The sequence below is a fragment of the Lepidochelys kempii genome, chromosome 5 (genome assembly GCF_965140265.1).
Source record: "Lepidochelys kempii isolate rLepKem1 chromosome 5, rLepKem1.hap2, whole genome shotgun sequence".
NCBI lineage: Eukaryota > Metazoa > Chordata > Testudines > Cheloniidae > Lepidochelys > Lepidochelys kempii.
In genome coordinates, this window is record NC_133260.1 from 135,259,006 (window position 1) to 135,286,470 (window position 27,465).

General features: G+C 52.0%; 1 protein-coding gene across 10 annotated transcripts in view; it reads right to left on the reverse strand.

The window, feature by feature from the left end:
- Nucleotides 1–8,880: 8,880 nt before the first annotated feature.
- Nucleotides 8,881–27,465, reverse strand: part of TBC1D2 (TBC1 domain family member 2) — a 41,215-nt gene continuing 22,630 nt past the window's right edge. For 9 of the 10 annotated variants that reach the window (XM_073346022.1, XM_073346025.1, XM_073346020.1 and 6 more), the window contains 8 exons: nucleotides 25,981–26,367; nucleotides 25,056–25,166; nucleotides 22,876–23,063; nucleotides 20,393–20,869; nucleotides 17,309–17,429; nucleotides 13,500–13,685; nucleotides 12,088–12,209; nucleotides 8,881–11,218 (listed from right to left, as the gene is read on the reverse strand). In XM_073346022.1, coding sequence (XP_073202123.1) covers nucleotides 11,017–11,218; nucleotides 12,088–12,209; nucleotides 13,500–13,685; nucleotides 17,309–17,429; nucleotides 20,393–20,869; nucleotides 22,876–23,063; nucleotides 25,056–25,166; nucleotides 25,981–26,367 — 1,794 coding nt within the window. In that variant the 3' untranslated portion in view covers nucleotides 8,881–11,016. The remainder of the gene's footprint in view (nucleotides 11,219–12,087; nucleotides 12,210–13,499; nucleotides 13,686–17,308; nucleotides 17,430–20,392; nucleotides 20,870–22,875; nucleotides 23,064–25,055; nucleotides 25,167–25,980; nucleotides 26,368–27,465) is intronic. The other variant, XM_073346023.1, reaches the window with a different exon arrangement.

Consider the following 27,465-nt stretch of genomic DNA (forward strand, 5'->3'; position numbering starts at 1 on the left):
CCTGGGAGCGATGGGGACAGTCATGTGTAACACACGCCTCTGAACATCAGCCTCAGTCCAGAGGTTCCCATTTGGAATGAGCACCTAGAAATGTTTGTTCTTCCCAGGCGATTGTTAGAATGGCAGCTCTTGCTCCTTGGATTGCCCGGGAAGGCTTCCCTACACCAAAGTCCTGGCTGAAGGGATTGATTTAGTGCAGGGCTTCTCAAACTTCATTGCACTGTGACCCCCTCTGACAACAAAAATTACTTCATGACCCCAGGAGGGGAGATCAAAGCTTGAGCCTATCCGAGCCCCACTACCCCGGGTGGGGGAACCAAAGCCTGAGCCTCACCGCTTTTGGCAGGGGGGCCAAAGCTGAAGCTCAAGGGCTTCAGCCCCAGGCAGGGGGCCTGCAACCTGAGCCCCACTGTCCTTGGGCTTTGGCTTTGCCCCTGGGCAGTGGTCCTCAAGGCTAGAGCCCTGAGCCCCAGCAAATGTAAGATAGCCCTGGCGACCCATTCAAAGGGAGTCGAGACCCACTTTGGGCTCCCAACCCACAGTCTGAGAACCGCTGATTTAGTGATATAAATGTGAGACGGGCAGCCACACACCCTGGCCATCACTTACAAAAGCACAGCAAGCAGCTCCCCAGCATGACTGTAGCGCAGGTCCGCTCCGATGCGCTACTCCTCCCCTGCGATTCCCCCACAGCATGGGGAAAGCTGGTCTGTAAGGCTCTGGCCCTGTAGGAGAGCGAATCCCAAAGCCCTAGCGAGGAGTGCTGGCCAGCAGGCTCTCTCAGGTGTACTGATGGGGCTCCAGCTGGATCACCCCTGCTGATCCCCGTGGCTGCAGCCGTAAACATGAGAAGAACATCGTCACTCAGGTCGGCAGGGCCTAAGCCAGTCTGGGCTTTCTAGGTTAGAATGAACTCCTTAAACTCCACCCAGAAACCCAGTCCCAGCTGGTGCAGATCCTGAGCCAGCATCCCACCCGCCCATGGCAAGATAGCCTGCTTACCAAGGGACTGCTGCCCTCTGTGACCACAGCCTGTATCCAATGCAGACATACACAGAGGCTGAATTAAGGGCCAAGCAATCGTAACGCTGCCATGTCCTGACGCTCAGGTGCTTGCCCTTGCAGTCTAAATCACATTCTTTTAAAGTAGGGTTTGTGTGAAATTTCTTCGCCTTGAGTAAGGAAACGGGTAAAAACAAGATTTGTTACGTGCAGCTGGTACCGCCAGCCTCCACTGCCACCAGCAGGGTATGACCCCCGAGACCCTGGCACCATAACACACTCACCAACCACTTCAGCTCCAGAGGCCACTCCAGTAGCTAGTAGCAAGAGAAGGCTGTTTTCCCAGGGCAATGGATGGGCTGCTGGGTGCAGGTGGAGTGAAAGCCAAATTCCCCCAGAAGTTGGGGGAGCTCTTACCCCATGCGGTACTGCAGAAGGAGAGATGGGCCTTGGGGGGATCTAACCTGGCTTAAGCCCGCACACATGCACAGCTGTTCCCACAGCTCCTTGGAGTTCCCAGAACTGGTTGCTGCTGCTGGTTTGGCAGTGGCATGAGTCTGCCTTAGAATCATAGAATCTCAGGGTTGGAAGGGACCTTAGGAGGGCATCCCGTCCCAGCCTCTGCTCAGAGCAGGGCCAAGCACCACGTACAGTTAGTATTGTGGCTGCCACCACATTTTCTTAAGAATTGCAACCCAGGCAAGAGAAATGACAGGGTTTAAAAGGTCATATCACTGGAACACCTGAACAGCCTGCCAGGGGACAAAGAAAAGGCCGTTCTCTGCCCCCCCCCCCCCCGTGAATATCAAAGGGCTGCTGCAAACTGTGAAGCTGAGAGCTTCTCAAAGAAAAGACTGCCAGGATCTTTTATGACAGAAAGCATTAGGCAGACCTAAATATAGGGGTCGCTGCCGTGTTACGGGGGGTGGGGCAATGAAGTCATTTTGGGGGTTAGTTAGCAGGAACATAACTCACTTTATTTAGTGCAGTCTGTAAATCACTGCAGAGAATTCATGTATATTCTAATGGCATCCAGCTAAGAAGCATGACAAAGAGCTGAAGGATGCCTGCAAGGCCCAAACTACCTGCTGCCAAACTTCAAGGATTCTGAGAAACACTACGTCTACCAGCAATGCCTTGTTACAAGGATAATTGGTCATGCCTATTTATAGGTCAGGGCAGATGGACAGCTTTCCAAATAGCCCCGTTATGATCACCCTTTGGAAAATGCATGGGTCTGGATTCCCTCATTGGCATGTCTGAGTCTATACTCATTAGCCAAAGTGCCTTTCCTGGCATTTTTTAAAAATGATGTTGTCTGCAGTGTTCTTCTGTGTCTCCAGCGAACATCAACAGCACAGGACATTCAGCACAAAGCATATGCGCCAGCTGGGGGCCACCATTTAACTAGGCCCCCCAAGAACTAGCAGAGATTATGGTTCTGATTTAAGCCCTGATCCTGTGATTGCATCCACGAGCACAGCCCCCTGCAGCCGTGTGGAGCCCATTATTACCAATGGGGTTGGTCTGTGCTCGATGTTCCCACTGCAAGATCAAGGCCCTTAGAATCTTTATTTAAAAATACAAAACAGAACTCACTCATCCCAGAAAGGAAACAGTCAAAGAGCCACAACTCACTCCCTGCTCCTTATTCGTTGCAGACAGTGTCATTTTCTGCTGGGGTAAGTACTTCCCTCTGGCGCAAATTGGAGCAATCAGGGAATTGTGACTCCCTGAGATGCAGGTGGGGCAGGGCAGCTCTGTACCCCTTAGGATGGCTGTGTCCGTGGGACACAATCTGGCCCTAAAATGCATACAGTAGCAGAGACTGTAGTGAGGACAGGCAGGTTGTCTTTTTCTGAGTTCTCATCTTTTGTATTTCTTTGTTCTGTTCCCTCCCTGAAGATGTCTCAATTAGGCAGCAAGCAGCAGGGGATTGGCATGTGCCATCCATGTCCATGCAGCTGCCTTTGGATACGCACAGAAGCGTACCCTGCCCCAAACATACAGCTGATTCCAAACAAAACCTTCCTCTGAGTATTGCCTGGGCAGGGCATAGTTTCCTCTAGTGTGTCTCTGTCAGCAGGCTGAGAGAGCTATAATTAATTAATAATTACTAATAAATGTGCAGCATTTAACTCCCTCATGTGCATGCTCTGAAGAGAGCGGTTGCAGTAGCCATTGAGTGAGGGGAATGCCCTGCCTTCCTGGCTATCTCCCTGCATTACTGAGCTTGTGTCTTTAGTTAATCTCTCAGTGCAGAAACAGGCCAGATCCCACTCCCTGCACACACCCTTTCCACCATACCCCAGTGCATTCTCCAGCCCTATGGCTGACAGGACAAATAGCAATGCTCCGTGACCCATGGCAAGTGGACAGAAGCGTCTAATTAGCTGCACCCAGGTCTCATTTAATAAGGCCCCTCCCACGAGCTCTTGGTTGTTTTGGCAACATTATCTGTGAGTAGCAAAGTCCAGATGGAGAAGGGAATGATTAATGCATGGTTCCAGGACTGGTGTGCTCCCAGTTGAGACGCTATCAGCTTCATAGCCTTGGATCCAGGAGCGCCGGGGTCTGGGCGTGATCCTCCTCTCACAGGTCAGGAGAAAGGCCACACAAATCACGGAAGTGACTCTGATGTAAAGCTGGCACAAGGGGGAGGAGAAGCAGGGCCTTTGTGGAGAGCCAGAGGCACCATGCTGCAGGAGACAAGCCAAGTCTGCTCGCTCCCTCCCCACTATGCTACACATCCTCTTGTTCCCAGTCCTAGGCCAAAACCACCATAATTATCATCCATTTCACGGTGTACCGTCCAGGAGAGCCTGGTGTGCAATGCTGCAACAAGACCCTGGGGGTGCATAGGCAGTGCTAGAGAACAGGGAACGCTTTCGACGGGTTGCCAGAAACAAGCTGTACAGTACAATCGGGAGTGGTTGTTTTCAGCATGTATAACTCTGTCCAGTTGGAATGCATTTTACAGAGGCCAAGGAAAGGCCACCTATCTGAGCCCAGGGCTAATGTAAGAATGGCGGAAGGGCAGATTGAACATCCAAAATTATCTTTAATTGCATCAGTATTGCTGTAATGTTTTGGGGGGCAACCCAGACCAGTGAGGGGTTGTGTCACCCCCTGTCCTGTCACTCTGGGTGCCTTCAATGCTGTGCTGCGGTAGCTAACAGCCCGGGGATCCACAGCCAGCAGACCTGCACGCAGGGCACACCCTGGCTTCCACTGCCCAGTGACTATTTGCAGAGTGACTCCAACGCCCCCCAGTCCCAAATTTTCCCCAAACCATCTCCCTGCAGTGTCCAGCCCTCTCCTGGAGCACTCCCAGAAGTTACGTTTGCTGTGCCTTTAAAGAGACAGAAACAGCAGCTTGTTCTCTTGACTGGAGCCAACAATCATCTCAATTCAATCAAAGCACTGGCCTGGTTTAGATGCAAAGTAAAAAGTTTATTCAATTAACAAGGGAGGGGTTTTAAGTGAGTTCAAGTATAAGGGATACAAATAGAAAGAGTTACAAATCAAAGTAAAAATATACTTTCTAATGGCTGGGACCTAGTGACAAGTTACTGTTCTTGTTCAAGGTAATTTCCTCCCCATCTTCCTTTTCCAGCAGTGGCTGATTAGCTCTTAGTCAGGATCCCCACAGAGTCCAAGGCACTGGTTTTCCTCTTCCCCTCAGGGGAAGGGTAACTTAGAGGGTGTGATGACGTGGGTATTTTCCCTTCTTATGTTGTATGTGAGTCTATGTCAGTCTTACTGTTGAGCCTATGTGAGTTTTACTGTTTTGCATGAATACTGCATGTGCCTCCGTTTCCCTTTGTGCTGCACCAGTGCCTAGACTGTGGGAACAGGGGCGTGTGACTTTGGCTGAGACTCTCGAGGCAGGTGAGGCGGCTCCAGCTGCCTGCACATATGCTATGGCCGGTGCCCAGGAGGGGAATGCGACAAGGTGACACTTTGCCTGGAAAGTGAGACAAAGACCAGGAGGAGTGTCAGAGGTCGGGTCGCTGGAAGCTGGGCAGTCTGCGGTAGGGGACTGGAAGTGGGAGAGTCCAGGGCATCTGGCCCGGGGTTCCCCCAAGATGGATTTGGCTGAAAGTCACTGATTTCTGTGCTAACAACTTCTGTTCTATGCTGTGTTCCTGTCAACTAATAAACCTTCCATTTTACGCTTGCTGAGAGTCACGCCTGACTGCGGAGTTGGGGTGCAGGGCCCTCTGGCTTCCCCAGGAGCCCCGCACGGGTGGAATCGCTGTGGGAAGCACCCGGTGTGGAAGGGGATGGTGAATGCCCCGAGGTCAGACCCAGGAAGGTCGAAGCTGTGTAATCTTCTTGCCCTGGTGACAGCATGCTCAGAGAGAGGAGGCTCCCCCAGAGTCCTGGCTGGCTTCGTAGGGAGTAGTTCAAGAGCATTGCCCTGGTGACTCTGTGGCAGGGGGTTGCTGCATCTCTCTTGATAGTCCAGGAAAGCTTTGAAAAGCGTCTCTCTCACAGTTATTTGACCCTGCTTCCCAAGGCAGGAAGACTTCCTTGGGATGCTGGCTCCATCCCCTGTTGAGAATGTTAAGTGATCACTTTCCCCCCACTTGCTCTTCTGATGGCTTTGTTTCCCTGGCATGCAAATATGCTTTTCTTGGTGTTGGTAACAACTTGCTCCATTTACTTGGGAGATGCATTCAAGCAAGCAGAACCTCATTCCTTTGCCTGGAAAAATCCTGTTTATCAATTCTCCCAACATGTCTGGTGTGAACACATTTTAGTCATGATTCAAGCACTATAGTATAATCCTTTGTGGGTTGACCATACAAAGAGAGGTGCCGACTTTCTAATGTGCTGAGGGGTGCTTGACCGTTGCTCTGCCCCAGGCCCTGCCCCCACTCCACCCCTTCCCCCGCCGCAAAGCCCCACCTTGCCCCGCCCCCACCCTGCTCTGTCCTCACTCCTTCCCCTTCCCCCCAGCGCTTCCTGCACGCCGCTGAACAGCTGATCACTGGTGTGGAGGAGGTGCTGAGGGGAGGGAGAGGTGCTGATCAGCGGGGCCACTGGTGGACGGGAGATGCTGGGGGGAGAAGGAGGAGCTGACTGGTAGGGGGAGGAGGGCTGCCGGTTGGTGAGCACCCACCATATTATTTCTGTGCGTGCTCCAGCCCTGGAGAACCCACGGAGTCAGCACCTATGCATACAAACATCATGCCAGAAGATCAAGTATCAGTTTTTGGTTTTCCAATGACATATGACACGACACCTTTTAGATACAGATTTTATCCATGGTGAGTTGGGCTACATGGAGCTGTCCGGCCAGCTGAAACTCACTGCTAAGTACCAGGGACCCCCTTGTGTTCTGGCATAAGGATGCTCTTAGGGTCACAACTGCCAAATCCAGAAGTTCAAAATTCAAGAGTCCGATTCCCTCAAAATCTTGAGATCGAATCAAATGTTTCATTTTGATTCAACTGCTGAAAACTGAAAAATTTTCAATATTTCAAAATTTGTGGGATTGGCTTTTTCCTATTTCTCCCAATTTTTCCTTTTTTGTCTGAGTGCAATAGATGAAAATCTACCTTTATTCTGCCACCTTTTCCTCTCTCTTTTTTTGACTAACTTTTCAGAATTTCTCCGCAATTTCTCCCACTTTGAGATGCTGCCATTACAGTGCTCCATTCTGCCTTTTACTGTACTGTCACTTTTTCAAAGTTGGAAAAGTTAGAGGGGAAAAAAGAAAAAGTGTATGTGTGGGGGAAACCTTGTACATCATTCATTTTATTGTATTTAGTGGCAAAAGAGGAGAAAAGAGAGGGAAAGGGGGATAATGAAGATTTAAAATGTTGAAAATTTGCCAGTTTGAAAACAAAAACAAAAATTTTAATTCAAAATGAAAATTTTTGTTTTTTGTTCATTTTGAATTTTCTCATTAAAAAATGGTGCCAAAGCAACAGTCTCCCATGAGAAATTTCATTTTTAACAAAATCCCATTTTTTTCCACAGAAAATGTTTCTGGTGAAAACATTTTGACCAGTTCTTTTGAGTATATAGAGCCAAGTGTCTGAATAGGTTGTCTCACACTGTTTGGAAAGCATGCCAAAAACTCAAAGGGAAAACTGCCATCCTGACTCATGCAGATACATAATGAACTTGGTGAAGAATTAGTTTTGAAATGGAAAATTCAGGTAAAAAGCAAATAAAATACTGACCAACCTGCCAGGATTTCAGAAGCAGGTGCAAGGCTATTGCCGGGCAGCGGTGGTGCAGGGGGAATTAGTTAATAAAAACACCCAACTCACTCTGACATGGCTTTGATGTTATTTGAATTCTCTCTGGCAAGCTGCCATTACAGCTGTTTGGGGGAATGTCCATTAGCCAGGCCCTGTTGCCACCAGGCAGAACCCTTCCTTTTGGTTACTGACATATTATTTTCCTTTTTCAAACACCACATCCGTTGATAAATCTGAGGTGTAAAGGAGCCATCCCCTCTCTCCACACTCTAGTGTAGCCTATTGGCTGGAATACTGGCTGGGAACGCAGGAGACCTGGGTTCCAGTTCTGCCACTGTCTTGCTGGGTGACCTTGGGCAAGTCACTGAGCTGTACCTCAGTGGCGAAGGCCGACTCGTGGATCTCTGCCGGTCTCTCTGTATGACCTGCTGAGGCCATGGTTCCAGAGCCTGAGGCTGATACCACAGCCACCATTCTAGGAACGCCAGTCTCAGGGGCAGCACCTGCTGGGATACCACAGGGGGTGGAGCTGGGAACCCCACTCTGGGGGATGCCTTAGCTCAGGCTGGCCAGATGCTGGGTTGGAGGGGTTTTGCTGTTACCCAACATCAGATTCACCTCTTTGGAGCAGGGCTTTTGCCAATCCCTGGGGAGAAATGGCTTTATTGAAAATCTGTGTTGGCCCCTAACCTGGGCAAGCCCCTCTCTGGGCTGGGCTAGCTTAGCCCTGGATAAGAGCCAGTGTGGAGCCCCACAGCCAGAGGGGATCTTCGGAGGGATTTTGCTGTGGGGACAGTGGAGTCTGCTTCCCCTTATGGGCTGGGGTGGAGGGAGCAGCACCATGGTCCAGTCACCACCCCAGCCCCTTTGGAGCTGTGTGTGCCCCAAAGGGGCTTGTAAAGGGTAGACCTTGCATCTCCACTTCTCCTCAGCCAGCGTCTGCCCCTTGGCTCACTATACCTTCCCTGCCCTACTAGGTGCCAGCAGCTCTCTGGGTATACAGCAACAGGGATCAGATGTGGAGGAGGGAGAGGGAGAGAAAGGTCCGAGCTATTTAAGGACCTGATCCTGCAGTCTTTACTCCAATGCAAAATGATGGGGTCTAAATTAGCTGTTACCACTCAAGAAAGAGATCTTGGAGTCATTGTGGAGAGTTCTCTGAAAACATCCACTCAGTGTGCAGCGACAATCAAAAAAGCAACAGAATGTTAGGAACCACTAGGCAAGGGAGATAATAAGATAGAAAATAATTATAATGCACCCTATAAATCCATGGTATGGCTACACCTTGAATAGTAACTTCAATTCTGGTCATCCCATCTCAAAACAGACATATTAGAATTGGAAAAGGTGCAGAGAAGGGCAATGCAGATGATGAACAGATGATGAAACAGCTTCCGTATGAGGAGAGATTAAAAAGACTGGGACTTTTCAGCTTGGAAGAGAGACGACTCAGCAAGCATATGGTAAAAGAAAAGGAGGACTTGTGGCACCTTAGAGACTAACCCATTTATCTGAGCATAAGCTTTCATGAGCTACAGCTCACTTCATCGGATGCATTCAGTGGAAAATACAGTGGGGAGATATTTTCCACTGCATGCATCCGATGAAGTGAGCTGTAGCTCACGAAAGCTTATGCTCAAATAAATGGGTTAGTCTCTAAGGTGCCACAAGTCCTCCTTTTCTTTTTGTGGATACAGACTAACACGGTTGCTACTCTGAAACCTGTCATCAAGTATATGATTGAGGTCTATAAAATCATGAATGGTGTGGAGAAAGTGAATAAGGAAATGTTATTTAATCCTTCACATAGCACAAGAACTTGTGTGGGCGGGGGAGAAGTCACCCAATGAAATTAATAGGCAGCATATTTAAAACAAACAAAAGGAAGTATTTCTTCACACAACACACAGTCAACCTGTGGAACTCCTTGCCAGGGGATGTTGTGAAGGCCAAGACTATAACAGGGTTCAAAGAAGAACGAGATAAGTTCATGGAGGATAGGTCCATCAATGGCTATTAGCCAATATGGACAGGGATGCAACCCCATGCTCTGGGTGTCCCTAGTTTCTGACAGCCAGAAGCTGGGACTGGACAGCAGGGGATGGATCACTCGATAATTGCCCTGTTTTGTTCATTCCCTCTGAAGCACCTGGCACTGACCATGGTCAGAAGACAAGAGACTGGGCTGGATGAACCATTGGTTTGACTCAGTATGGCCATTCTTATGTTCTTGTCCAAGCAGGCCTGATTCCTACAGATAGTGTCACTGGAGTCAGCTGCTGAGTCCAGCGCTGGAGGACTGTCCCAGCCCCCATATTGCTCTGAATTCCAGCCTTTGCACTTGTTGATGCTGTTTGGGGGTGCATGGCCACTGGGCAGAAGGGACACCCAGCTTTCCAATCAACACACAGCTCCTTTCCCCAGCAGTTAGATTTTACTAAGAAGCCAGCAGCATGCACAAGTAGTTCTAACTATTCCTTTCTGGTTGCATCACCTTTCATTTGTTTGTCCTGTAATGTTGTGCACTGCCCCAGCTTGGTTAAGTACGGTACAGTCTTCTCTGGTCTTGCCTCACCTCTGTCCTTTTGTGCCATCTGTCCATTCTGCCACCTCCTGCCCATGAATGGATGCAGTCAATACCAGTCCCAGTACGGACTCTACTCATAACCCTCTGCTGTTGTTATCATATGAGCTCTGTTATTATCTACAGCAGAAGGTGAACACACTATGCAGAGGGCAACAATCTGTGTGCAAGGAAGTGCCCACTGACCATCTCACTAAGTAGGAGATCAGCCATGGCCTCAGGGGCATCAGGGCACAGCCCCAGGGAACATAGTTTCATTGGGTTAACCCCGAGCATGCTTGAACATCAATCATGTGACCTCCTGGCAAACTAGCTGCAGAAAGACGCTATGGTAGCTTCAAGAGTTCCATCAGGTCTCTCTCCTTCACTAATTCAGGGGCTTCACACACTAACTCTCAAGCGAGTGCTTTTGTCTTAATACTTACTATGATTATATACACACCCCCTTTAAATTGCCAGCAGAGTGTACTCAAAGACATTGGAAGGCTTTCTGGGTCACCTGCGCCTCATCAGCCTCCAATATGGTGCACACACTTAAAGTCACCTGTGATCAATCAACAAGCGTCCTGCAACACTCGGTTTCCCAACCTTATTACACAGGAGGGCCACATAACCCTAAGCACAACCTGGAGTGATCCAACCAGGTTCTGTTTCGTATGTGTTTAGATAGGTTGGTATGTACAGTATTGTCTATTTAAAAACAAATAAAGAAATCAGTGCATAAAACGTGTATCAGAATTATAGAAAACAGAAAAAACCGTACAGAACTCATAACTAAAGTAAAATGATACAAACGTGACCAAATGCTAATGAATCGGCTGTTGGTATTTTGTGTGGAAGCAGGCTGTGGGCCGTACGAACGCTCTGGTGGGCTGTGTTCAGCCCACAGGCTATGAGTTGGGCACCCTGTCTAGCGCAGCTGCAGCAAGACGGTGGGGAGGAATGGACGGGATGGTTCAGAGAGAGCGAGACAGGATCTTTCCAAGAAACTTTCTTGCATCTCCACAGCTGTGTGCTGGGTGGACGGTGAGCCAGGAGGTCTGGGCAGGACACAGTCCTCCCAGCTGAGCTCCTCAGAAACACTGTGCCTACCCTCTGCGTTGGCCCTGCTCGCCTCAGGATTTTCCATCTCTCTGAGAAAGGAGAGTGATGCTGGTGCAGAGCTGCAGGGCCAGGGATTCAGGCGCAGGACAGCAGCCACGTCTCTGGCTACATCTCCTCCTCCTCTTCGCTAACGGCTCCATCCAGGTGCCAGGTCACCTGCTCTGCTTGCTCTTTCACGTACTGCGCCTTGATCCGCTCCAGCTCGCTCAGCTCTGCCTCCAGCTCCGCCCGGTGTGTCGCTCGCCGGTTCTGCAGCACCTTCATTGGGAAGGGATTCATGTCACTGAAGGCGATGCTCATCAGCTTCCTACCGGGAGAAGACAGGGAGCACGGGTGAGCTAATCAGCTGAACACCCTGGTCCTAGTGCGTGAGTGCTGACCCCTCCTGCCGGGGCAGCACGGCCCTTGCATTGCAAGAAAGTGACCAACTCGTAGCCCGGGCTGGACTACAGCTGGCAGCCACGGGCTATAAGGCCCGCACCCAAGGACTAATCAGCTGATAGTGTCAGTCCCCCCATACCCCAGTGTAAAGCGTTTCAGCTCCAGCAGCCAACCTTCCTCTGCCCCAGCCAGGAAAAGAAGCCTCTGAGCTTGGCAGGGCAAGCCATGAACACACAGGGGACCTTTCTCCAGGCGGACATAGGCTCCTCATCTACTGCTAGGATGGATCCTGCTCCTGTGAGAGGCTGTACCCTTGTCCCCTTAGCAGGCTCAGTAGTATGTCCCAGGACTCCCTCACGGTGGGATTAGTCTGAGGGGCCATGTTTCCCAGGGAAGAGGTTCACCGGCCAAATCCTGCCTTTCATCCCATGCCCATGGTGCGCACTCGACTTTAAGAAAAACAGGATCCTTCTTCTCCAGCAGAACAAAAGCAAACCCCAGGCCCAAGCCCAGCTGTCCCGTCAATGGCCTTCGTGGCTGCGAATCCTGGATGTGTCAGCCTAACTGCTTCTTTCTGTTTTGGGCACAAACTCAATTGTACAGACAACAATTTCTAGGCTTAACTAGACATCAGTGAACATCACTGAACAAAGGCACATGGCCAACTCTTGTTCCTTCCCCACCCTGCAAGCACAAGGGCAACAGTCCTAGGCCTTGTCATTATTTTGTCAACTTTACAGGTCTGCGCACATGTGACTGGCCAAAGGGGAAGCTTGAGAGCAGCTCGTCTCTCACCTGCCATCTCCAATCATGTGGGTGAAAAAGCGAAGGTACTGGTAAACCTCCAGGCTGTCATGGATCCGCAGAATCTCCTCTTCGTTATACTTAAAGATGGCAAGAGCATAGCGGAAAATCACCTACGACAAGTTAAAATGTGTTTTAGTTGGCAGAGGGCCCAGCATATACCCACGGAGGGACTGAAAGCTCAGGGCGTGGAGCACTTTGGGATGAGGTGGGACAGCAGGTGTCTGGGCTGCACACCAGAGGAGGGGGCCTTCAGAAGCCAACACACATCTCCTCTCACTCTTTGTCAGTTTGCACTGTTGATTCTCTATGCTTCCTTTGGAGAGTGAACACACGACAAGAGCAAATGCTTAACAAGAGCCAATGTGTTAAAGGCACAGTGCCAATGAAAACACTGTAAGGAACAGGAGGCTCTCCCTTTCCGAGGTGGTGGGGAACGGAGAACAGAATTCAGGACAGGCCCGCTCCCCAGGCAGTGGTACCTGGCACCAAGGGAACAGGCACTGGTGGCTGCATGGATCCTCATGCCCTCTCCTGGCCACTTCATGGTCCAGCAGGAGCTGCACTGGCATCCACTGAGTTTGCCCAGCTCTAACGTCTCTGAGCTCCCCCTACCGAGGGCGAAGACTGTACCCTCCTCAACTCTGGCTGGCTGAAGCCAGGCCCAGAACATACCTGGTCTGCTGCCCTCCAGCCTTCTCTCCAGGGCGACGAAGGAGAAGAGAAGATCCCCTCCCAGCCCCTTTCCTCAACCTGAGAAGGTCCCAAGACCCCTGCAGCTCCAGTGCCCCCTCTAGAAGCAGGAGAGGGGACAGAGCAGGTCCCCAGACCTTCCTCAGGGCAGTGATGTAGGACTGCAGGGGGAGAAGCTGGGAAGGCCAGGAGAGGGCGTGAGGCCCAGCTGCCCCAGCACCAACAAGGTGATGCCAGGGTATACCTGGGGTGGGATTCCCAGCTCAAAGAGGCGTTCGCAGGAGCGCTCATTGAGCTACCGTGCTAGGAATAGGACGTAGCCGTGGCAACGTGAACAGCGGGAGAACTAGCCACCGCAAGTGTTTGCCCGTTCAAGAGCCTAGATACGTGCTTGTGTGGCTAGCCTCACTCCCACTCTGAGTAGCACACTAGCTCTGGGAGGGTTAGTGCGGGTCTGTCTCCCCAAGCTGGGCTTAATCCTTCCATTCCAGCCCCAGTACAGACAGAGCTGGAAGCTACAGGCCCACCATCGTTGCCAGAGACATGCAGAGAGGCTGGGCAGCTCAGACAGGGAGTTGTGGGACCAAAATGATTATGAACGCCAGTCAACTGCTCAGCTCAGGGTGGGGTGCGTCCCACTTGGATCTGAATGTCTAAGAACGCGCAGCTCTGAGAGCCTGGCATAGCTAGGGCCAGGGGTGGTTCCCTACCTTTGTTCCTTCGTACAGAAAGGCGTCCCAGACCCGGAAGAGGATGTCACTGACCAGGCTGTCTACGAAGGCCACCAGGAACCAGTTGAAGGTGATCAGTGAGACGTCAATCCTGTGCTGCTCAAAGTGAGCTGTAAGCCTGGGGAGCTTTTCTGACAAGAAGTCTTTAAAGACTCTTTGATCCACCTGGGTTTGACAAAGCGAGAATCCATGAGATACAGAGGCAGGTGCACATAAAATAATGGGGTCTAAATTAGCTGTTACCACTCAAGAAAGAGATCTTGGAGTCATTGTGGATAGTTCTCTGAAAACATCCACTCCATGTTCAGCAGCAGTTTAAAAAAGCGAACAGAATGCTGGGAATCATTAAGAAAGGGATAGATAATAAGACAGAAAATATATTGTCTCTATACAAATCCATGGTATGCCCACACCTTGAACACTGCGTGTAGATGTGGTTGCCCCACCTCAAAAAAGATACATTGGAATTGGAAAAGGTTCAGAAAAGAGCAACAGAAATGATTAGGGGTATGGAACGGATGCCGTTTGAGGAGAGATTAATAAGACTGGGACTTTTCAGCTTGGAAAAGAGATGATTAAAGGGGGATATGATCAAGGTCTATAAAATCATGACCGGTGTGAAGAAAGTAAATAAGGAAGTGTTATTCACTCCTTCTCATAACACAAGAACTAGGGTCACCAAATGAAATTAATGGGCAGCAGGTTTCAAACAAATAAAAGGAAGTATTTCTTCACACAACACAGAGTTAACCTGTGGAACTCTTTGCCAGAGGATGTTGTGAAGGCCAAGACTATGACAGGGTTAAAAAAAGAACTAGATAAGTTCATGGAGGACAGGTCCATCAATGGCTATTAGCCAGGATGGGCAGGGATGGTGACCCTAGCCTCTATTTGCCAGAAGCTGGGAATGGTTGACAGGGGATGGATCACTTGCTGATTGCCTGTTCTGTTCATTCCCTCTGGGGCACCTGGCATTAGCCACTGTCGGTAGACAGGATACTGGGCTAGATGGACCTTTGGTCTGACCCAGTGTGGCCGTTCTTCCAGTTAAGTAGGGCGAACATAAGAAGAGTGCTGCAGTGGGAAGGCTGGTTCTGCAGCAGCATGTGTCCGGAAAGTCAGTACTGTGTTAGAGGCGGGGCAGAGGTGGGGCCTGGGACAGAGCTGGGGGGTGATTAGGAAGTTAGCGCCAGTGGGCCAAGAGAGCACAGTCTGTAACATCTACTGCTGCCCTGACTGTGACACACACAACAGCTCTTCCTCCTCCTGCTGGCTGAGCACGAACAGCAAATGCAATGGGATGGCACCAGAAGCTGTGACTGCAGTGATTTCTGCGGCAAGCACGCTGAAGGATCAGAAAGCCTAGCAGACCTGCCCTAGACTCTGACGTACCAGTCAGACAGAGGAACCCTGTGTCCATGGGGGAGATTACAAGAGTCTACGTACCCTTACTGAGTCCCAACTGGGTTCCAACTCAGAGGAGACTTGGGGGGTCTCTCTTTTTGGAGCAGGGGAGACATGTATGATGGGCCCGACTCTCCCACACCTACCCATATCACAGCAAGGTCAGGCCCTTCGTGTGTGATTTGAGCATTCAGGCTCGGCTGTGCCACTGTGGCCCAGTCCTGTGCAAGGTGCTCTGTGGGGCTGCCCCATGCTAGCAGAAGCATTGGACGAGGGTGACTTCTGTGAAGTTACTCCAGCTTACGCCGTGTAACTGAGACCCCACAATGCAAGACACCTGGGTGTAGGCAAAACATTTGGCAAAATTTCTACTGGCCTTATCTTTTTGAAACAGTGAGAGATTATTCCAGGTGCTGTGATTTGTGCCAGAAGTGCAAAGTGTTAAAGGGACCTAGTGAGGCACCCCTCTAGCCTTTAACCCATTATTGGGAAGGCATTTGCCAGAGCATCTGTGGATACTGTAGGACCACTCCCTAAACCTTCCAGGAATGGGAAGAAGTATATTCCTGTGTTGGTAGATTTTGCTACCAGGTACTCCGAGGCTGCAGCATTGTCTAATATTGAGGCAGAGACAGTGGCAACAGCGTTGTTTGCTATTTTTAGCAGAGTTGGGTTTTCCCAGAGAAATATTGTCAGACCATGGGTCCAATTTTATGTCTATTGTTTCCATTTTATGGAAAATGTGTGGAGTAAAGTACCTAAAAGCTGCTCCCTACCACCCACAAATCAATGGTCTGGTGGAAAGGTTCAATGGGACCTTGAAATCTATGATGAAAATGGATGTGGACAGGTGCCAGAATGATGGGGATGTTCGGCTGCCATATCTGTTCATAGAATCATAGAATCATAGAAGATCAGGGTTGGAAGGGACCCCAGAAGGTCATCTAGTCCAACCCCCTGCTCAAAGCAGGACCAATTCCCAGTTAAATCATCCCAGCCAGGGCTTTGTCAAGCCTGACCTTAAAAACCTCTAAGGAAGGAGATTCTACCACCTCCCTAGGTAACGCATTCCAGTGTTTCACCACCCTCTTAGTGAAAAAGTTTTTCCTAATATCCAATCTAAACCTCCCCCACTGCAACTTGAGACCATTACTCCTCGTTCTGTCATCTGCTACCACTGAGAACAGTCTAGAGCCATCCTCTTTGGAACCCCCTTTCAGGTAGTTGAAAGCAGCTATCAAATCCCCCCTCATTCTTCTCTTCTGCAGGCTAAACAATCCCAGCTCCCTCAGCCTCTCCTCATAAGTTATGTGTTTTAGACCCCTAATCATTTTTGTTGCCCTTCGCTGGACTCTCTCCAATTTATCCACATCCTTCTTGTAGTGTGGGGCCCAAAACTGGACACAGTACTCCAGATGAGGCCTCACCAATGTTGAATAGAGGGGAACGATCACGTCCCTCGACCTGCTCGCTATGCCCCTACTTATACATCCCAAAATGCCATTGGCCTTCTTGGCAACAAGGGCCCACTGCTGACTCATATCCAGCTTCTCGTCCACTGTCACCCCTAGGTCCTTTTCCGCAGAACTGCTGCCTAGCCATTCGGTCCCTAGTCTGTAGCAGTGCATTGGGTTCTTCCGTCCTAAGTGCAGGACCCTGCACTTCTCCTTATTGAACCTCATCAGATTCCTTTTGGCCCAATCCTCCAATTGGTCTGTACACATTTGTTGTATGTGTACAGGAGTGTACCCCAAGAATCTACTAGGTTTGCTCCCTCTGAACTGCTCATGTAAGGCAGGTTAGCGGACCCCTAGATCTGACTCATGATTCTTGGGAAGGTAATGTTGAGGAGACAGAGTAGCCAGTGATGGAGTATGTGTCTCATTTTTAATGAAAAATTGCAAGATATGATGGATTTGGTTCAGCAAAATCTAAAGGAAAGCCAGGAAGTTGGGGAGGCCTGGCATGATAGACATGCCGAGGAAAGAGCATTTGAAATAGGAGATATGGTGCTTGTGCTGGATGCTGTGAGAAAGAATAAAATGCAAGACATTTAGAATGGACACTCTGAAGTAGTGGAAAGAGTTAATGAGATCACCTATGACGTGAGGAAACCCCATGGGTTCAGACAATGCTGAGTGCTTGTTCAGTTAATAAAAGTGCCTGATTCCCGAGGACTCGCGGGACAGCATAGGCCTGATTCTCATGCACCCTGCTCCAGTGGTGCAAAGTAACCCTAAGATTGGCTTATGTAGGAGGGCTGCAGAGAGCACAGGGCTTTCCCAGGGGCTGGGATGCAGGAATGGACCATGTCCCTTTAACATCTCTGTGCAAGTACCTTGCTGTCTTTCACCCCCATGACATAGCCGGATTCTCATGCTCACCTGTGATGCTAGTAACGTGTCGCTGTAGTAATCCGCCGGCATCAGGTTTTCCACAATGTGAACCAGGCACCAGAATGCGCTTTCCTCCTCTTCTAGGACCAGGAGGGCAATGGCTGCCAACCTGCAATGGACAGGACACCAGGAAACAAAGCAAACTCTCTCTGTTACCTACTGACTTGCAACAGCACTGGTGGGAAATCAGAGAGTCTGGTCGGCATTGCTCTTCTAGCTTTAGGTTTTACATTAAATCTCCGGTGCAGGGAGCACAGGCTGCTCAGCAGTGACAGGCCAGCCAACAAGTGTGCTTCACCAGGGCCTCAAAGATCTCCCTGTATCTCCCGGAGTAGCAAGGCTGGCTGGAGCTCATTGCCAAGTCCAGCAGCACTGTCAGGGAACTAGAGCAGGGACTGGAGATGAGGCAGGGCTAAGCAGTGCAGCTAGACTCATAGTACCAGCGCCCCAGTTTGGGTACATGGGTGGGGCTCTACTGAAGCCAGTGGAGGTATGCTGATTTACACCACCTGGGAGCTGGCCTCAGGGCACTCTGAGATGGCAGGGGCTCTACCCTGATAGATCCATGTGACACAGATCACTTCCCTCTCTTCCGCCCCCGGTCATCCATTCATCATCAGAGCCCTGAGCCCCCTTGGCTGCAATCAGCCTCAGAGGAGCAGAGGGTGCTCTGTGCTGGACAGGATGAGCTCTCTGGGGCAGGGAACTTGTCTTCCTGCGGCAGTCTGCAGAGCCCCATGCATGTCCTAGGTGCCAGGTAATAGATACACCATCCCAGCCTGCTCGCGGAGCCGGATGGGAGGGAGGGTCTTAGGCACGCTTTGGGCAACACCACACAAACAGCTGGGGAGAGAGAGGGCCCATGTGGCAGCCAGGTGACTCTGCACAGAGCAAAAGGCACTGGGGGGCCGTGGGGGCCCATCTGGCTGCTGGACAACGCCCTGCAGAAAGCTGGGCAGGGAGGGGGACCACATAGCTGTTGGGTGACACTGTGCGGAGAGCAGGCTCTGAAGAGTAAAGGAGGCTTCCCAATATCTATGTCAAGTCTTCTCCACTAAGGGGAGTGTCACCAGGACAGTTGAGTGCCACGCGCGACAAGCCTCAATTCTTACACACCAGTTCAGGCCTTGCTTTTTCCTATTGCTGAGGAAGCAGAGGCTGAGAGGCAGCAACCAGCTTCCCAGCATGCTGCTTGGGCAGCTCACGGAAAAGCTGAGGGCGTGTTCCTGCCCATGAGCCAATTCCAGAGGCTGCTGCACTCACACGCGATTCTGGAGCGACTGCAGGTGCTGAGCAGCTCCCAGGATTTGGCCAACGTGATACAAATGACTGATGTACATTTCATGTCATGTTACTATCCATCACAGCAATGCTCCAGGCCTCCTAAATCGCCGCATGAGGGCTCAGAATACTGAGTGAGGATACAAGAAGTCTTTTGAAAAAGTCACTTTATTCTGCCTCACTTCTATTCCCTGAATCTGATCCCATTGTTCTTTAGATGCTCAGCAGGCACTGATGAGCTCAGAGGAAAGTGCGTCTCTGGGAGATGGCTGTGTACCTTTCCTTCAGAGGAGGAGTAACAGCATTTCTGTTGTCACGGGGTTGATAACCTGGCTGTGGAAGTTTGTTCCTGGCTGGAGGTTAGTAGGTGTGGGTTTGCGGCCCATGAACAAAGGGCATGATGAATGCTGGGCACAGGAACTGGTCTGCCTCTCTTAGCTCTGAACAGGGGACAGGGAAAGGATGGGGCTGGTGGAGGAAGAGGTGTCAAGCTCACAAAACATGAACAAGCCTTCATTTTTAAGCAGGACATTGATGGCCAGTGTGTGCGGGCCAAAGGGCATTTGCCTCCTTGACAACTCTGCTACGAGCAGTGTTGTGACAAATAGGCCTACAAACCCACCCAACTTGGGAGCACAGCTGCAAAAAGTATGTAAAAGTTACAAGCTGTTCCAGTTAACTGATAACAACAAACGTTGATGGGAACAGGTACGGAAGGGAGACAGAATAACTGAATTACTCTGAGAGAAAAAGGCCAAGTCACTATGACTCAAGGACTGTGGTGAAATTATGCTTGTTAAAAAGAGGAGATGTGGAGTTGGAAGTTCATGAGCCAAAATTGGTATGTCAGATATTAGACCTTTTTGGTGGACATAATAATGAGGGGATGGTCTATTCCACCTACCACTCCCTCTTGGGGTCCTTAAAGAGAGAGATTTTATGGGGAAAGAATGAAAGAACAAACAAAAAGAATGAAAAGAACAGATGGATAGAACGGGCAGAGGGTACTGGAGTGAACTTCACCATCACAGCTGCCAAGCCCACCATTTCCTGGCAGCTCCAGCCTTCATCACCCTGATCCTGAGAGGTGTTGTGTGACCCGAACGGGCCAGAGAGGGACCCAGATGACATCGCCACCCCTGCTGGCTCCAACTGAATGCCAACCCCCACCTGGGACGACAATTATGACCACCTTTGGTACCATCTAAAGCCTGTCAAACAAGGGAGATTTTACTTCTAAAATGCTCTCCAGCTAACGGCAAAGGGAAGAAGGGATGTTGTACAAATGGAAGCCTTTGTTAATACTTTACATTTCAAAGGCTTTACCTGTTTTTCCTTCTTTTCTGTATCTTCAATAAAAAGTTAAAGGCTCTTTAATGGTGTGTTTGCACTAAAGCAAGCTGAAGTCTCTGTATGTTAAGCCCTGGTCCTTGTTTAACACTGTTTAATGTTGGAATGTGATTGGGTGATGTGAACACCTTTAGCCCACACGTTCCATCTAAATTCATACAAAAGCAGCCATCCCAGCTCCCCCAGACAGGGGGAATCCCTGAAGAACCGAAACCATCACTCTAATAGGAAATGTCCACCTGCTTCCCTTCCCTGCAGGTCCCTCTCATTGTGGTACTCCTAAGGCCCCCTTGCTGGGGAATCCGAGCACCCCATTCTGTGATGGACTGATCCTCCAGGAGCCCCCCAGGCCTCAGGGGCGGCTGTTATCCCCTCGTACAGAGACAGCCCAGCAGTGAGCAGCCTTCCCTGCTGCTCCGGCAGTGGCTCCCAGTATCTCACCTGTTTAGCCCTTGGCAGTAGCCGATGGCGGGATTCTGCCAGGAGAAGGCCAGCAGCACCCTTCGGAGCTTGGGGACGAGCTGGGAGGTGGGAGATGTGAAATGCCTGTTGTTGGTCAGGGTGCGGGGCAGGTCCAGCTCGATCTGCCGGAAGGCGGGATGCTCCGTGCGCTTGCCCTGCCGCAGCAGGCTCTCGTAGTGGTTGGCGGGGTGGCGGTGGGACAGGTGCTGGCTCACTATCCATTTCCAGACCCTTTGGCGGTGCTCCATGGGGATGCCGCAGCGGATCAAGCCTTTCAGCTCTGCAGAGGGGCTCAACTCAGCCATACCGGCCCATCTCTCATGAAGAGGCTTCTCCACCACCATGTGGCTCAGCAGGTTGTTGGATTTGATCTCTAGGGCTTGGATTTTAGCCAGAAGCTTCCAGTCCTCAACCTCGTATTTGGGAATGGTCATAAACCCGTAGTCATCATACTCTCTGGAAACGGCAGAGCAGAGCAGGGCCTGAAACCCACGTGCTAGGTGCTGGACAGACTTTGCTCAGCAGGATACTGGCACGCAGGGCAAATTGAGTCAGAGGCAGCTACGGTGCCCAGTCCCCACTTCTGCTGCCCTAGGCACAGTGGTTGTCTCCCTGGGCAGCACCCTGTGAGAGCCAGCTTTGGCCCCTCCTCCTGGAACCCCAGCTGCTAGAGATGGAAGGAGCTACCAGACTGCTGGGCCTCCTATCACTCGAGCACCAACACCTCCATGCATCCTTCCAGTGCCCCTTTGTAACTGTGTTCAAACAGTTCCAGCCTGGGCCCGTGGCACCTCAGCCAGGAGTGGGGCCCTGCCGGGTGCTGCACACGCAGGGTCCTAACGCTGACAAGCTGAACAACCAGACAGACATTTGCCAGAGGTCCAGTACAGATTTCCCCATCACATAACAACCCCTCTCCTGACTCCAGGGTTGGTCTTCACTGCAATTACCCACTGTGACAGGGTGCTAAGCAGAACGCTGGTTAGCCAACCCTCTGTCACTCCAGCTCCAGGTCAGGGAGGTGAACTGGAGCTGGGTGGACCACCTGGCCCTGACTGGGGAAGCTGGAACAGCTGCTGTCTCATCAGGCTGGGGCTGGATAAGAGCCCCAGGGGAAAGAAGCCGGGGGGAAGCTGGAAAGAGGGAAGCTGCACTACAGGAAAGGCAGTGAGGGGAAGCGGAGAGAGGTAGCTTGCCCCCTCTCTCCTGCTGGTGGACCTCAAGAAGGGGACTACGTGTATGCTGGAAAGGTGGTGGGAACACAGTCTGTAAATAAAAGCACCAGGTGGGCACTGCACCTACAGGTCTCTGTGTGACCCTCTCAGCCCAGCAGGGGCAGGAGCCAAGGAGGGCCCTGCAGGGACACGACTACAACCACCCACCCCACGTTTGCCCTAACCCCTCCCATCCACACCCATAACCCTCTCACCCCTCTGCAGTGGTGCTTGACACCCGGGTTAGCTGCCCAGCAGAGGGGGTGGGCTAGAGTGCAGGAGTCACTTTCACTCAGGCTGGTAACCTGCCCACTTTGCAGTGAGGATGCCTACTAACCCACTCAGAGCTGATGGTTTTCCAGTGCCTTCCCACAATTCCCTCACGTTCTCAGGACAGACAAGTTCTGCCCCAGTTCACTGAAAGCCTCCCAGAGCAGCTCGGCTCATTGCAGCACCAAGACGCATGGGCTGTGCCCCGGAAGTCCGAGTGACACACATGGCCCCAATGAGGCCCAAGAACTCGAGTGTGGGTTTGCAATGCAGCTGCTCACACTCAGGTTAGGCTAACCCACTGCTCACACCCAGGTGACCCTGCAGAGAAGACAGACCAGCCTCACTCTTCCTGCCGGCCTCTGCTCATCTCCAATATCCCCTCCACCGTGGAAAACACTTAGCTCCAGCTAATGGAAGATGTGTGCACAGAAACCCCAAACTGCCTGCATGTGACAGCTACTCACTCACTTCCCCTCCACAGCGGGGATGAGTTCTGTGCTCAGCCCAGGCTAACTGCACCACCTGGCTAAGCAGAGCGCCCCAGCTCAGGGAGGGCAAGGAATAGCAAACTCAGCAGTGAGGTGTGTACCGAAAACGTTACTGCTGATGGCACCTCGTCTGGCTAAATGCACAGAACAGGCTCCATCGCAGGGGCCTGGGAGTGCTTTGTTTTGGGGATGCGTCTTCCCATTCCAGAGTCTGTAATCCTCAGGTGACTGTCAGCAGCTTTGAACTGGGCTGGGGGCGACATGCAGATCTGTCCACCAGGTTGCTGCCGGAGATCTGGGAGTTGGGCTATGCCCACTCTGTGCAGGACAGCCAGCTTGTCCGCCTCAGCAGGGGACAGCTGGGAACCTGGCAGAAGGAGCCGCCCCAGGACTGTTCTGAGCGGAGGGCCCATCCCATGACAGAGAGCCCTTGCTGCATCCCTGCCCCAAAGCAATGATGTGCCCTCCTGGCTCACGTGCCCCCTACCTGACAGGGTTCAGCTGAAGAGCCTCCGCGGCCTCCTCCTTCGCATCCCACTGCAGTGCCTCCTGGATCAGGCTCTTCACCAGCTCGGCATCACCGCTGGCCAGGCCAGGGGAGGCCTCCTGCAGCCTCCGCAACAGCATCAGGTATTTGCTCTCCACCTGGCAGCTGCGGGCTTGCAGGCGGGCACACTGGAAGAGAGCGTTGGGGGTGCTGTCAGAGTGGCTGCAGCCCCTGCCACGTGTGTCAGCCATCAGCGTGGCTGGAGAGCAGAGCCCACATCGCCTGCCCTTGCCCCTGGAAACCCGCCCCCCAGAGGCACCCAGCGCCAGGTCTCTGCCCCAGCAGCTGCCTGCATCTCCCGTGTTCGTGGGCAGGCAGTTCCTGAGTCAACCACATGCCACAGAGCGCAGTGGAGGGTGGAAGGAGCCGCCACAGCAAGGCCGCTGCAGCAGGAGAGAGCCAGAGCCCTGCAGGAGCAAGGAGAGCAGCCCGGGGGCTGGCAGTAGGTCACTGCGGTGCAGCAAGGGCAAGCAGGGGCTGCTGAGCTGGGGGGTGTTAGAGGGTAAAGCGGGAGTTCACTGGAGTGTGTGTGCGTGTGTGGAGGAAACTACCCCTGAAACTGCCTAGGGGATTTTATTGTGGTGTGGGGGGGGTGTCAGAATTGCCCAGAGTGACATTTGGCCAGGACACCTGGGTTCATACCTTCCTCATTTTGAAGAGGCATCTAAAGCCTGACCTGTCTCATCTCGTCCACCTGCTCCTCTGCAGCTCCCCAGCTAGGCAGTGGTACTCCTCTACTAGCCAGGGACAGGGACTAGCAGAAGGCTCAGCTGAGTTTGAGACTCCGGTGTGCTGGTCACTACCCAGACACATAGTGAGAGACAAGCCTGCCCCAGAGTGCTCAGACCCAGGCCAGAAAAGGGGTGGGAGAAAGGAAGGGCCGTTCTCCCACATGTACAGGTGGAGAACTGAGGCCCTGAGAGGCTGAGGGACCCGCCCAAGGGCACGCCACCCTGGGAGCTCACTGGAGACATCTGCACCTTGGCCGCAGCGGTTAGAAAAGCAAACGAGGTGCTAGGGTGCATAGGGATGGCATGGAGAACAACACGGAACTGGTACAGTGCCATGATACACAGCACTGCCTTGCCATGTCTGATTCGTGTGGGAAGGACTGCACCCCACTTCGACAGAGTCACGGCAGAACTAGAGGGGACCATGGCAGGGAGGAGGAGAACTAAGGGTGCTAAAGACAGATGAACAGATTTACTGGGACTGTTTACTGTAGAGAGGAGATGAATAGGAGGGAGCATGACAAGAGTACAATCATGAATGGAACAGCAAAGATAGGACCAAGGGCAGTGCCCGCTCCATTCCACAATACAAGGGGGAAGGGCAGTGCCCGCTCCATCCCACAGCATAATAACATGGAGAAACTCAGTGAAATCAAATGGTGCCAAATTCTGACAAAACAGAGAGGGAAATACTTTTTCATACAGCACATCATTAGCCTGTGGAACTCACTGCCACATGAGGTGTTGAGACCAAGAGCTCAGCAGGATTCAAAAAAGGACTGACCATTTCTGTGGCTGAGTATCCAGAGTTATGATAGCAGAGATTTAAATGTAAACAAGTGCTTCAGAAGGGACAAAAACTCCAAGCATTGAGTGTCAGCAGACCTTTAACTCCTGGGGGCTGAAGGGAACTTTCCCTGTGAGCATCTTAGCTTCAGCCCTGCATCTTGGTGGCACTGGCCCTTGTTGGCAACAGGCTACTGGACTGGATGGAGCCTGGGATGAGCCTGTTCCTACATAAACCCCAGAGCTTCACATGACTCTAAGTTTGTGTCTGGCCTGGAGCTGAAATTCGTAGAGAAGCAGAAATTTGATTTTGCAAGACCCCAACTCTAACAACGCTTCATCATCCCTTGAGACCCGAACAAAAATTAGGGTTTGCCTGTATGTTATTTGGGAAACTCCTGAGGGAAGCTGATCAGAGATCCCATGTCGGGGCCACCAAAATGCAGAGTGAAGGGGTGGATGGGAGTCCACTGGGAACAAGACCCTTGTTGGCTTACTGTGCATCTGGGACCAGGGCTGGGTAGGAAGGGAAACCCCTGCATTGGTGCTTGCTTCACAATAATTAAATGAATAGCTGCCACCTCTCTCCACAGCTCATCTCACCTTCATCAGCAAGACTTTCTCCTTCTCGGCAACGCTTCTCCAGAGCTTTGTGACCTGGTGGATCTCTGAGTTGAGGAACTGGTTCTGAGTTCTGTAGGCATCTAGGTCATCCTGCCGGAAAGCAGAGCAGGTGCTCACACCGGGCTGGCGGACAGCAGGCAGGTTTTTGCTATTCTCCTCTCTGTTTTAAATCCCCACATAAAAACTAAAGAACGAGAGGACGGCTCCATAATTTAAGGTAAAATACATTACAGGGAGGGCATAATTCTCCCAAATAACATCAGAGACCCAGGACATTTAGACGTAAGGCTAAACTTAAAAGAAATTCAGATACGTTCAGGTCTGGAATGTACAGTTAGGGCACTCAAAACATCTTAAGTCTGCCCTGTAATAGTGCATAATGCTTGGAAGATGCCGCAAGGAGACAGGCCGAGAGATCTGGGTTTGGTTCATATTTAAAAATCCAGGCCTGAGGCATTCCCGGCACCAGCGAACACCACATCACTGCAGGCAACAAACCCCCCCGTTGGCTGCAGTGTTTCTCTGTTGAGAGACACAAGCATCCATTATAACTGCACAGATGGGGCTGGGAACTGCACGGGGGGCCAGGCTGTCTGAGGGGAAATGCTGTTTACACAGAGGGCACATCTGGACAGACTGACTGAAGGCAGCAACAGAGGAGGAGCTAAGGGTTGGATGGAGGATGACTCAAGCTGAGTCAGGCAAAACAAGCTCTAGGCTACCACTTCCCCATCTCTTGAACCAGACAAACCCTTCAAAGCACAGGACTGATATCAGCCCAGCCCCTGCAAACTGCCTGCACTCTGGACAGCAAAGGAGCGGCACAAACCAGCCCCAGGCGCCTGCTGTACCAGACACTACAGAGCCCTCCAGCTGCTGATTTGGCTGTGCCTGCCTCACGGACCTTCAGATGCTCAATCTCCTCCTGCTGCTTGTGCAAGGTGTTGACAGCAACAGCATCAGCCTCTTGCACTGGCTCAGAGAGATCCAGGACAACCTGCTCTGTGAGTTTCAGGATGACTTGCTGCTTGGCATAGTTCTTGTCCATCAGGAGCTGCACGTGCTTCTGCAGCTCCTCCACACGGTTGTCCCTCAGGGCCAGGCTCTGCTCCAGCTCCTTCTTGTCGGTCTCCAGGGCTTCCACCCGATTGCTGAGCTCAACGATTTGCCTCACTTTGTGCCGCACCAGCTCTAGCCGGTCTTTGTCTTCTGCAGCAGCCAGGTACCTGCTGGATGCTCTCTTCTCCCGCTGTGCAGCCTCCAGAGCCTTGTGGAGAAGCGTAACCAGCTCCTGCGGGGACATGGCGTGATCGTCACAACACACGGACCACACGCAGCACAGCACTGGCTCTGTCTGAGGTTGCAGCAGGCCTGGGGGTTCTCGTTAAGGGACAGGGCACTATCTAAGGGGATTTGGGGGAGACACCCCCTGGGCAGGACACCCCATAGCAGCCTTTTGCTGAGATGTGGGCACTAGCCAGTGTTGGAGAACGACTGGCAATTCCTACGTGTCTATAACAGCGGAGCTGTGCTGCCAGCCTGCCCGGGGAGCACCCAGCCCAGAGGGGGCTCCATGCTCCATGGCCTGTACCGCCCCGGAGGTGCTGTACTGCTTGCAAGGGGGTGCTCTGCATCCCACCTGGCCCTGGGCTCTCCCCAGGCACCTTCCTGAGGGCTGACTGGATGCAGAGACCCTGGGCTCACGGTCGCTGCAGGGAGCCGCACACTCGCACCAGTGCTGCCAACAATCCCCTTGTCATGGTAACACTTTCACGGTCACCTCCCCGCTCGGAGCAGGCTCCGGCACCTGGCCACAGAGGAAGCTTGCTCGCCCTGGGAGAAGGCCATCGCCTCCAGGAAGTAAACTAAGGACGGAGCCAACTGCTCATCATGAGCCTGCTTCCTCTTCTACTAACATGGGTGTGAGCCCAGTGACCCCCCTGACCCGAGCGAGGTCACACCAGTGTGAGCCCAGTGACCCCCTGCCACCCCCAGTCAGAGTCACACCAGTGTGAGCCCAGTGACCCCCTGCCACCCACAGTCAGAGTCACACCAGTGTGAGCCCAGTGACCCCCTGCCATCCTCAGTCAGAGTCACACCAGTGTGAGCCCAGTGACCACCCCGCCCCTGCCCCGAGTGGCGTCACACCAGTGTGAGCCCAGTGACCCCCCAACCCGAGTAGGGTCACACCAGTGTGAGCCCAGTGACCCCCAACCCGAGTAGGGTCACACCAGTGTGAGCCCAGTGACCCCCTGACACTCCCAATCAGAGTCACACCAGTGAGAGCCCAGTGACACCCCCACCCACCGACTCAAGCAGGATCACACCGGTGTGACCCCTCCCCTGCCCCAACTGAGAAGAGCTCCACGGGAACATCACTGGAGAACCA